Source organism: Pteropus medius, unplaced genomic scaffold (assembly GCF_902729225.1).
Source record: "Pteropus medius unplaced genomic scaffold, Ma_sr-lr_union100, whole genome shotgun sequence".
Lineage (NCBI taxonomy): Eukaryota > Metazoa > Chordata > Mammalia > Chiroptera > Pteropodidae > Pteropus > Pteropus medius.
Window position 1 is genome coordinate 9,475,112 of NW_024349224.1, and position 12,074 is coordinate 9,487,185.

Sequence of the window (12,074 nt, forward strand, 5' to 3'; positions counted from 1 at the left end):
TGTCTCAGGAGACCCAGCAAGATAAGCCGATCGGGTATTATTTCTATCTTACAGGTGAAGAAATGGTGACTCTGAGGCTAAATGACTCACTTGCCCAAGACCACCAGGCAGGTAGTTAATTAGTAGCCCAACCAGGAGATAAGCCTCATCCTCTGACTCACAGGCCAGTGGCATGATGGGAGGCAGCAGAGCGTAATGATTAAGAGCCCAGGTTCCGACTCTGGACAACGTGCATTCCAATTCCAGCTCACTTGTGTAGGTTCCTTAATCTCCCCCCAAACCTCAGTTTCCTCACCTGTAAAATGGGAATAAAAAGTCTTACCTTGTAGAGTTATAGTGATGATTGAATGAGACGATGGACACAAGACATTGAAATTCATTCATTCACTCAACAAATATTTGTGCCAGGCACATACAGTACAAGAGTTACAGCAGTGATCAAGAAGCACAATCCCGATCTCATGGAGCTTAAAATTTAGTCGAATTAAAGAGAAAAAACAAATGGATAAATAAAATACTTATAAAGTATAAGTGCTTTTAAGGTAACAGGTGACTGGAGAGATGAACAGGAAGGAGCCAATTTTTAAGAGTGGTCTTCTGAGGAGAAATTTAAGTTGAACCCTAAGGGATCAGAAAGAGCTACCCATGTACAGAATGACAGGAAAAGCATTCCAGGCACAGGGAACAGGGCGCGCCAGGGTCACAGACCGTGCCCGTGCAGGAACCAAGAGAAGGCAAATGGGACTGCTGAGTATCCTCGCAGGAGTTGGGAAACAACCTTTACAGGCTGGCTGCCGAGGATTACACATCTATTTTTAAAATAGCAAAGATGAGGCTCAAGAGAGGAGGAGTTTCACCCAAGGTCACAGCTACTCAGAGGACCTGGAACCCCAGGATTCTTCCTCCCGATACAACATCAGCTTGCTCCCTTTGAGGAAGCCTCTTTCACACTAAACTCCCCCACTTATTTTACTGACAACTATTTTCTGTGCCCAAGAGTTCCAAAGCACCCTGAAAACACATGCAAGACCATAGCATCAACTTCCAGGCATCCAGTCAACTGTACACCAAAATCTTTACCCTCTACCTTTACAACACAAAAGCAGACACTGCTCAGGCGTTACTCAAAGGCTCCAAAATAGAAATGAGTTTCTCTTCTTAGAGGAAAGGGATGCATGACCTGGAAGGAAGACCTCTTGGCCTGTTCCGGAAGGGGAGATAGAACCACCATTGCAGAAAAGCAGAAAGGTGAAGGTTCATCTCAAATGAACTGCACAGGACAAACTAAGTACTTTATTTGAATAAAAGAACATATTCTTAAAGCAGTGGATCTCAACCAGGGTGGTCCCCCTTCTCTCCCACCAAGAGCATTTGTGGGGACATTTAATGGGCAGGGCCTGCTATGTTGAATATCTTGCAAAAGGGCAGGAGGATCCTATAAAGAATGTTATTACCCAAAATATTAATAGCAGCCCCCAACACATGCTTTAATATTAATCCCTTAAGGGATTAATATTAACTTTCCCTGTATTCCCATGGTTCAGTACTTCCTACCCTTACCACAGTTGGATGAAGGAGAAAAAAATTAAACTATAGTTTCACTGCTGAAGAATCGGAAAGTTTGGAAACAAACAGTAAGCTCACAACTCCAGCATGGAACCTGGTGGTGGAATAAGAAAAAATAAAATTTCTAATAAGAGACAGGCAAGAGATTTTAACAAACCGGGAACTCCCCCAAACAAACCTCTATGAGATTACATTTGTTTTGCAACACACAAAATTCTGTGATTTTAGAGAACCTTCTGATAGTGCTTCTCAGTTTCTAATGACAGATCTTTTAAAAATTTAACCGCAGTCATCTCGCAAATACAGCTGCCTCTTTTATACCAAATTTTATAAGAAAGATTATTTATTTTAAAATGTCTAAAGCTCATCAAATGTCTAAAAGTTCCAAAGACAGTCACATCTTGCATCTCATCAGGGTAGAGTCTGATACAGGTCTGAGAATCACCAATGATATCTAGAGGCCTGCTCAGGGATTAAAATACTATCCTTGCAATTCAAAAGCCACTTTCAAGTATTACCTGAAATGCCACTATCTACCTGCCCCTGCCCAAAAAATTATTTCACAAATTAAAGTTTATAGAATTGATAAAAAAAAAATCCAGACTGTTTACAGAAATAAAAGCTAATTAACAAATAGTGGCCCCACACCCCTTTTGACCAATTTTCTAGAAGCCTAACCTGGCTTCTCAGGTTAGCTGAGCAGACAGACCTGTTTTCCTCCAGAAGCTCCTGCCAGTCAGAGCCTGGGAAATCCTCCTCCAGCTTTTTGCTGGCCTGTCACCAGAAGTTCACAACATGAATTCATCCAGATTCTTTGAATCCTCATCTTCCCCTGTAATGTACCAACAGCCTGGCAATAAAATCCCACCTCTCAATTACAAAAAGATACAGGTTATCTGGAAGAACAAGCACTTAGCATGGAGGGGAAGAAAAAAGATGGAGGGATGTGAGAGTCACTGAGTCAAGCCTGCTGCATGCAGCACAGGTGACCAGAGCCCTAGTCCTTCCAAGCCTTGGGGAGAGGCTCCCGGGCTGGGCCCTCCACTCAGCAGGCCACACCTGTCTATGCCAGCAGCCTGCTGGCTGCTCCATTTTAAACAATTCAAACAGATCTCCAGCAGGGTGGCAAAATTGAGCGCCTCTCTCTCCCAGCAAGAGCGAGAGCCCTAATCCAACCACCACTTGCCCCCAATTTTATTTCTTTTCACTCTCTTTGTTTGGGAGACACTGCTTGGTCAAATTGGATCTCTCTGAAGAGCTGGGGAAGGCACGATGCTGCAGTGACAGAAAGGAAGCGCCAAGGCCCACTTGCTATAAGCCTGGCCAGACCTCTTCTCTGAAGACGCTGATGCCAATAAGTGGGACTTCAATAGGCAGGTTTCACTCTGCCCATCCACAAGTGAACCAACGCCTGAGTCCTCAAACGCCCGGCTCTGCAGCCTCGCAGAAAGCCTCTTTTTTAGAGGGTCGTTATCTCGTTATTCCCTTGGCTTGAAGAACCAAGGTAAGACAGACAATTCCAGGTCGTACACTCCACATCCAAACCCTCGCACGCGCACCAAGGTTTGGGGCGCCCAGATACGCCCTGCGCTGCGCACCACCCTCCGAGGTTTCCACCACCCGCGCGGACTCACCACTGTGCGAGCTGAACCACCTGGGTGCGATGTGCAGAGGTAGAGCATCCGCCAGCGAGGCTCGGGAGCCCAGGTAGAGCATCCCGTCTCTATGGTGACCGCCGCCCGTCTCCTGGTAACCATTGCCGTGAGCATAGGTGGACTCAGACGCGGACCCTCCGCCGCCCGGCGCCCTCTCCGAGTCGCCGGTCCCCCGGGAGGCGGGAGTGTAGAGGCCAAAGGGCACCCCTCCGGCCGTGCTGGGGTCCATGCCCATGCCTGCCACCGAGCTGACCGAACGGCTGCGAAGACCCATGGCTCCGCCACCCGCCCGGTAGTGCCCAAAGTGGGGCGCCCCTCCTGGCGGGGGCACGGCGCTGTCATCCGTAGAGACTCCCGGGAAGGGGCCCCGGGAACGGGCCGCCGTGCTCTGCTTGCCTCCCATGCTCGCCGGGGCCCCGGTGGGGCGGGAACCTGGAGGCCGAGACCCTCCCCCCCACTTCTTAGCAGCGGGGAGAGGGTTGGGCGAGCATAAAGGAGGAAGGAGTCAAAAAGGAGACCGGGAGGGAAAAAAGAAAAAAAAAAGAAAAAGAAAAGAAAATCCGCGAGGCGGAAGAGGCAGGCGGGCGGGGATCCCAAACTAAGAATTTAAAACGATCCAAGCCAAACGCATGTTTCCCCTCAAGGTCCAAAGAGGCGCAGTCCGGCGCGGGATCTGCGCGCCACAGGCCGCCCCCGGGCTCCCGAAAGCCGGGGGAGCCGCAGGGAAGGAGGGAGGGAGGCGGCGGGCGAGCGCGGGGAGGCGCCGAAGGAGGCCGCCCGCCCGACGGAAGGAGGCAGAGAAGGGTTGGGGGCGCCGGGTGCGTCCCCAGCCTCAGGACGCCGCGACCATGGACGTCGGCCCGGGCCCCTCCAGGCCTCGGGCGAGCTGCGGCGCTGGGCGGCCAGGCGGAGCTCGGGAAGCCCCGGGCGCGTTGCGTCGTGCTCTCGCTCCAGCCGCCGCCAACCCGGCCAGCCGCACAGCCCCGCTGGGTCCCGGGCTGCGCTCGCCGGCGCTCCTCGCCGCCGTGGAGACAATGGAGGGCGGCAGAGCGCAGGCGCGGCCCGCGCCCCCTCCCCCTCCCCCCCGCCGGCTTAACCCCTTCGCGGCCCCTGCGGCGTCCAGCTGCTGATGCCCGGGAGGCCCCCACCCAGCCACCCAGCTCCCGCGGGCCAGTAGGCTTAGTGGCCTGAGGCACGGGGCGTCAGGAACAGAAGCAACGCGTTTTTCAAAGCAAGCACTCTTTAAGTCCCTGAAAGTGACTAATAATTCAGGGGAATCACTTGTGGGGGAGGGGCGGCGATGGATCAAAGGGGTGGGAAGGAAACGTAAGACTGAAGATTACTCAGAACACCTGGCTCAGAGGGTCACTGGTCAAGCTCACCTCCTGCCACAAATTTGCCCCTACAGCACCCTCTGGTGGATGCGCTGTCCGTTCTTTCGGAGGTTCCCCATCCAAGTACCCCTAAGATCTGGAAGCTTAGCATTTGGGAGATTTTTAGCTGTTTGGGGGTCAACAGCGCACTGGGGCACTTGTGACTCAGGATTTTGCTGACAGTAGATCAGAACTTCCTATCTGAGGCTTAAGCAAATGAGTAGATACATACCTTAGCTAAAAAGTGATCCTGAAAATAAATCATTAGTTGTAGGATAAAAGGTGAAAAGAGCCTTGAAAATGGAATAATGCAGCTAAAACCAGTGATTTTAGAAACTCCCTAGACCAACGTGGGTCCCCTGTTTTATTTACTTTTTATTCTGGCTTGCACCACAGGGCTTGAGATACAGTGGGTACTCAGTAAATGTTTATCGACTAAATCTGCATTTTGCAATATGTCCCTCTCACATATTCTCATTCATTCATTCATTCATTCATTCACTATTTTTCAAGTACTGAGTGCTGGCTATGAGCATCACCCAGTCCTTGGCCTAACTGACTTTCAAATCAAGAAGCCAAAACAGTGTGAATGAAAAAGGGGTTCTGTAATAAATCTAATGGTACGTAACCTCACAGGGTGATCTGATCATAAATTCCTAACTGGGCAGGTCATGGTGAGTAGTCACACCCAGGCATATAACTTTTTCAGTAAAAGGCTTGTTTTCAGACCCCCTGAAGAGGCATATAACTACATTCAAGGGAACATAAAATCTTGTTAACTATCCTAAACCCTGCTTTCTCCCACCTCTGGGCAATCTTCCTTATGTTCCCCACTTAATTCCAAATGTATAAAAGAAACTTTAAAACTATCATTCTCTGGAGCATGCGAGATCTTGCTTCCTGACAATTGTCATCAGTTTGGCTCAAATAAACTCATAAAAATTCTCTATGGGTTTGGATGTTTTTTATGTCAACAAAGGTGTAGAGAAATATTAAATGAAAACCCCCCAAAGAAGAGCTGGTCTGTCACAGGTATTGATTGCCCCAGTGTGAGCAGCTTGGAAAGAAACAGGAAGAAGGCTTTATGCGAGCACGGAGTGCTTGGGAGTGAGAAAAAGCCTTGCAGAAGGAAGTCAAGAGTTCTGCAGGAGAAATGAGCACAGGAAAAAACAAAATGTTCCAATACCCAAGAAATTATCTGTAAGTGCCTAAATGATGAATCTGTGCACACCTAAGGATCCAAAAGAGTGATCCGAAGAAAAACAAGAAAGCTTGAATTTAACCCAATTTCCTCCCTGAAGAATGACCATGGTAACAGAAAAGGTCTAGTTCAGTACTGAGCAGAAAAAAGAATACTGGATCCTTTGACAGATCTCTGTTGGGGAGATAAATACATGATAAATATTATAACCATCTAACTAGCTTCTGATTTACCTATTAATTCAATACTTTTTTTAGTGTATTGAACAAAATTTGAATATCTAATAAATGCCAGGCACTGCACTGGGTTCTGGGATACAGCGATGAGCCAGACAGAATAAGTCCTTGTTCTCATAGAGCTTCAGAAGAATCACATCATACCCACTAGGATGGCTAAATCAAAGAGAACAATAACAAGTGTTGGCGACATGTTTTTGGAACCCTTTTAAATGCTGGTGGGAATGTAAAATGGTACACCTGCTGTGGAAAACAGTCTGGCAATTCCTCAAAAAAATTAGAGATCATATGACCCAACAGTTCCATTCCTAGGCATATTTCCGAAAGACATGAAAATGTATGTCCACAGAAAAACTTATATATGAATATTCACAGTGTTATTCAAAACAGCTAAAAAGCGGAAGCAACCCAAATGTTCATTAGCTGATGATGGATAAAGCACATATGGTATATCCATACGATGGACTATTATTCAGACATAAAAAGAAATCAAGTGTTGATACATGCTACAGCATGCGTGAACCTTGAAAACATTGTGCTGAGTAAAATAAGCCAATCCACAAAAGACTACATATTGTGTGATTCCAGTTATACGAAATGTCCAGAAAGGGCAAATCCATTGAGATAGAAATGTTAATCATTGCCAGGGCCTGGAGGGAGGGGAAAATGGAGAATGACTGCTGATGGTTTCTTTTTGGAGTGGTGAAATGTTCTGGAATTAGATAATGGTGATGGTGGTGCAAACTTGTGAATATACTAACAACTGCTGAATTATACACTTAAAAGGGTGAATTTATGGTATGTGAATTACAGTGAAATATGAGTGTGTGTATATATATGTACATATACACACAAAGATATATGAAGCATTGAAGCAGGCAGCCACAATACAGTGTGGTAGATGAGCCTAGAACAACGCCTGGCATGCGATTGGCACTAGATAAATATTTGGCAAACAAATGAATGACTGACTAAGTGCTATGAGAATAAAAGTACCATGAATGTGAAAGAACGTGGTGCTGATGAAAGGAGACAGGCACAAACACAGCGATTCTGAGCCAAGACCTTGTTAAAAAACAAAATACAACCAAATAAATTCGAAGATCTAATTGGCTTTCTTAAGCAATTCATGAATTGGGCAGCATCCCATCTAGCAACTAGAAGGGCACTGCCATGAATTGTACAAAATGAAAGATATTTATAGGCAGAGAGAGGGTGGGACTAAGAAATTCGATGAGTGGATTATTTAGGCAAGAACACCTTCTCTTTGGGGAAGGCAGGGGGTCTTATCAGGCAGATACCACACTGGTGGTGTTCAGGAAATTCCAGACTGATTGATTGAGATTACGCTTCTGGGAGAGGTTGAAACTACAATTAGAATCAGGTATTTAGGTTTGGTATCATAAGCTTTCAGCAGGAGTGATGCCATTTTAGGCCTGTGGTTTTCCGTTAAACACACTAAAAGATGAATTGGAGATTAGCCAGAGGATGGGGTGGGAGGGGAGAATGTGTTTCAGGAAGAGAAGAATGTCCCAAGCAAAGGGAACAGCGTGTTCAAAGGCCTGGATAACATGGCGTCTTTAAAGAACTGAAGGATAAAGTAGAATTGCCATGAAAGGAAATGGGAGCCAAAGATGAAGCTGGTCCTTAGGGCAGAAAAGAGGGTCCTAGGAGCCATGGACCATATCCTGAGGGGATGGAGAGCTATGGAAAGGTTTATCAACATCATTATCATTAAAAAGAATAATGACCAATGATTAATGAATACTGAACATGCCAAGACTTGAAAAATTCAGAAACTTGCCTCCTGTCCAAATAAAGATCTATATTTTTCTTAGCTTATATATTCATAAATATACAGGATGGAAACATGAAACAACATAGTGTAGTCCCCTGGGGAGTAGGCAGTCGTAACTGGAGAGTTGGGTGATGGGATGGATAAGAAATATTTCATTTCATTATATGCCTTTCTGTATTTGTGTTTGAGCCATGTAAATTTACAGAAAGGTAGGTAGGTAGGTAGAGAGACAGAGGTATATATAAAGTATATGCCACATGTACACTAAAAAGTCACACAGCTGATAGGAGTACAGCTTTATATTGAACAGGCTGACCAAGGAATTTTAGGGTGACAATTTCATTTTCTCTGTGTGCTCTCCAATGGGATCTGCTTAACAGCTGTATTTCTTTTTGTAAATTAATAATTTGCCCTTCTGTTTTATATTCCAGTCTAATGGTTATCATAAGCCAATCTCTCACATCTGGCACCACTGAACAGCTGAGGACCTGAACTGCAAAGGTGAAGCCTCTCTCCTCTCGGCAAATGTGATGACAGTTTAGGTGTCCTGAGGGACCCTGAATGTCATCCTTTCTTAGACAATGCCATTGTTATCTCCTCGTGTACTTAATCACATGACAATTTCCCCTCTGAAATTCAAATACTAAGATACAAAATCCTTTATTCAGTAGCTTGATTCTATCCTCTACATCCTAGAGAGACTGGAGGCATAGAGACAGGCATCCACAGAGACCTGCAGCCCCAGGTTAGCTTCAATTTGTCATTTGTTACATGAAGAGTCCCATATGTGTTTTGCTCCAAGTTTCTCTTGTGGGTTCTTGGTTTAAAGTAAATGGGTCTGGGGAGGTATCAACTCATTTTGGACTTCTCAGTGCAAGGATATCACATGCAGAAATGGCCCCAGCTAGATTTGGGCATCTTGTTTTATTTATTTATTTTATCTTCATATCTTCATGCTCTCACTGACCCTGGGTGAACTGCTTCCTGGCTCTCTGGCTGTGACACAGGGTAATTAAAGCACTGACCCACCTACCAGAACAGTCAGCAGAAAGAGCTGATAAAGTCGGTGTCACCAAAACCTGCAAACATGAGTGCATAACAATGCTACAAAGCCCATTTTAAACATCTCCAGAAGAATGTAGGTCTGGGACTTGAAGCGTTCAGAAAAAGGGGAAAATGTTAGGGTTACTCTGAGGAGCCTTGGGAAACCTATGGCCTCCTCTCTGTTTCCATGAGCCAGAGAGTGAAGAGGGTGGAGAGGGCTTTAGAGGGAGACACCCCACTCCCACCCCTGTGGGTAGACAAGTGTCTCCCAGTAAGAAGCTTCCTCCCAGAGCTCTCAGAGCTCTTTATATTTTTGTCGTTTTTCTTGAAAAAAGAAAACTTACAGAGAAACCAGAGTAATGGGCAATCAAATGCACCTAGTAAGGTGCCTGAGCATATGGGCATGTTCACAAATATTTGTTGACTGATTAAGAGAGGAAAATTACCAGTGGGGCTCAAGGCAGGATTCCAAGATGTAAAGGATGGAGGGGTCAGCAAACTCCACAGTGTGTAGAAGAGGAAACAGAAGACTAGAAAGATAAAAGGTTCTGTTCAAACTTGCAAGGCTAGTTGCTGATAAGAGCCAGCCAAAACCCTGGATTTCTTGGTTGGCCACGTATCCTGCCTTCCTAGCAAGTGACCTTCTGAAAAGACATTGTTTGGTGATAAGGGTTTTGTGGCCTGGTCAGCAAGTTGAGGTCTATTTGACAAGGGACTCCTAACGGTCCCTGGTCTCTGATTCAGACAGGATATTCATGTGTGGATCTCAGAGGTGCACAGCAATGAAACAGCAGCCAGAAAGCTCTAGATTTAGCTCCAGAGTCCCCACTCTTTCATGGTGACAGTGTGGGTGGGAAACAGAAAGGAAGGACCTAAGGAGGCATTCGGAAAGGTGCTCACGCTCTCTCTCTCAAAAATTCTACTGGGCTCTTTTCACATTTAAGAAAGAAAACATTGAGAGAACACAGAGCACCAAGGACTTGAAATCAAAAGTACTTTCTGTGCCTACGAACCATGACAAGCAGATTTTGAGAACGAGACAAACATGAACTAAAGAGGTGGGAGTAGGGGAGGGTTGTTGAAATTCTCAGGCAAGAGCTGGATCTTTATTGTGTACTCACGACATCCCAGGCAACAGGCAAATAAATAAATAAATAAATAAATAAATAAATAAATAAATAAATAAATAAGAATATGGTGTGTTAGATGAGTTAATTCATATTGTAGACAAAAAAAAAAGGGGGGGTGGGGGTTCAAGGGAAAGTAATCTCACAGGGTGACCTGATCATAAATTCCTAACTGGGCAGGTCATGGAGGGCAGTCATGCCCCAGGCCTATAACTTTTTTTAGTAAAAGTTTTATCTTTGCCTCCAGCAAGCCCTGTCCATTGTTTATTTGCGTTTAGGTTAGAATAAGGGTAACCTCCTTCAAGAGAGCAAATAATCTTGTTAACTGTCCTATAATCTAAATCTTCACCTTGCTTTCTCCCACCTCCAGGTAATCTTCCTTAGTTATAAATGCATGGAAGAAACTGCCAAACTGTCATTCTCCATTTCATTTGAGATCTTGCTTCCCGGCAATTGTCACTTTGGCTCAAATAAAATCTTATAGAAATTCTTTACAGGTTTGGATGTTTCTTATGTCAACAGTACGTTCCTATGTGATGCATGAGCACACATAGAAAGTATTCTTTATCTTTCCTTCTCCCGGGCCTTGAACCTGGCTTAAAGTTTTCCCTCTTTCTGGCCCTCTGAGCCGAGGTGAGGCCCTTGAATCCAGAGTAGCCTTTGGTCTTTTATGATGAAGAATTGGGAGAAAAGTAGGAGGTGGGAAGAAAGGCCAACACAGGAGGGTGGAAGCCAGAGCTGCAGTATGTGAAAATAACTGATAGGTAGATGGGAAAGAAAGCAAAGAGATTTTAAGGAGAATGAGTGGTCATTCTGAATTCCCTTCTGGGTGTAAAGAATTGCAAGTTAAGACCTTGAATAGTTTCAGAAAATACTTTTGGTTTCACAAAGGCCTGACTTTATGTGCTTTTCACATTCACTGATTGCACAAATATTTGTGGAGTGCTTTGTATATGCAGTATCATGCAGGGCTAAATAAAGCAGACCTGGTCCCTGTCCTCCCAAAGCTTAAAAATATTAAATAAACTAAAAAATATTGAATTATAAATTGTGATGTGTATTTTGAAGGAAAGAAAGCAGTTTCTGTGTTAATTGGGGTTACTGCTTTGTATCTTTGGGACACGTCCTTCTCTTCACACTTTGGGGTCTTTGTTCACATTTTTAATGCCGAGGTACTTTTTTGATTGTGTACTCTACCAAAATCCTAATAGTATACTGAAAAACTTAAATGTCACTTCCTTCAAGATGCTATGTCAGGTCCTACATTTAGGTGTCTTCTCCTGGCATATTGCTTGCAAGTCTTTTATAAAACCCAATTCATTCTGTCAAGTATATACTTATTGTACAGTGATCAACTGTCCCAGTTTGTCTGGTCTGAAGGGTTTCATGGGGTGAATTAGTCACCCTGTTGATAAGTTCATCTTCCTCATTACATCCAACACTCCAGGAGGGAAGGGAATGACATTCCTCTTACCATTTCATACAAGGACTCACACATAGAAATAGTGATATTGACAACAGGCCCTATGCTTAACTCTTTACAACAACCAGGTGAATGAAGTAGGTCATTTTCCCTTCTACAAAGAAATTGAAGCTAAGTCAGCTAAGCCTGGGTTTGAGAGAACGGGACAAAAGAGAACCTAATCACCACTCGTCATGCTATCACAGCAGTTCTCAAACTTTTTCAGGACCCCTTTACACTCTTAAAACTTATTAACGACCCGCCCTTCCCACCAACTTTTATGTGGGCTATATATACTAATTATTAGACATTAAAACTGAGAATTAAAAATATATTTGTGATTTTACTTAATGAATGCACATTAATGTTAATAATACATTTTGTAGACGAAATTACAAAACAAAAAATTTTAGTGGGAAAAGTGGCAAATAAATCTCTTTGTTGGGCTTAATAGAAAACCGTTGGATTCTCACATCTGCTTCTCCTGTTCAGTATGCTACAACATATACCATATAGCTTCTGGAAAACGCCTCTGTATATTGATGAGAGAAGGTGAAAAAGGCAAACGTCTTAGTATGATTAGCAAAATTGTTTTGCCTTCAGAAACCCCTC

At 44.5% G+C, this 12,074-nt stretch overlaps 1 protein-coding gene across 4 annotated transcripts in view; it reads right to left on the minus strand.

The window, feature by feature from the left end:
• ZNRF1 (zinc and ring finger 1) overlaps positions 1–4,255 on the minus strand; it is a 91,276-nt gene extending 87,021 nt beyond the window's left edge. For 3 of the 4 annotated variants that reach the window (XM_039881069.1, XM_039881071.1, XM_039881070.1), the window contains exon 1: positions 3,201–4,255. In XM_039881069.1, coding sequence (XP_039737003.1) covers positions 3,201–3,624 — 424 coding nt within the window. In that variant the 5' untranslated portion in view covers positions 3,625–4,255. The remainder of the gene's footprint in view (positions 1–3,200) is intronic. The other variant, XM_039881068.1, reaches the window with a different exon arrangement.
• Positions 4,256–12,074: the final 7,819 nt, after the last annotated feature.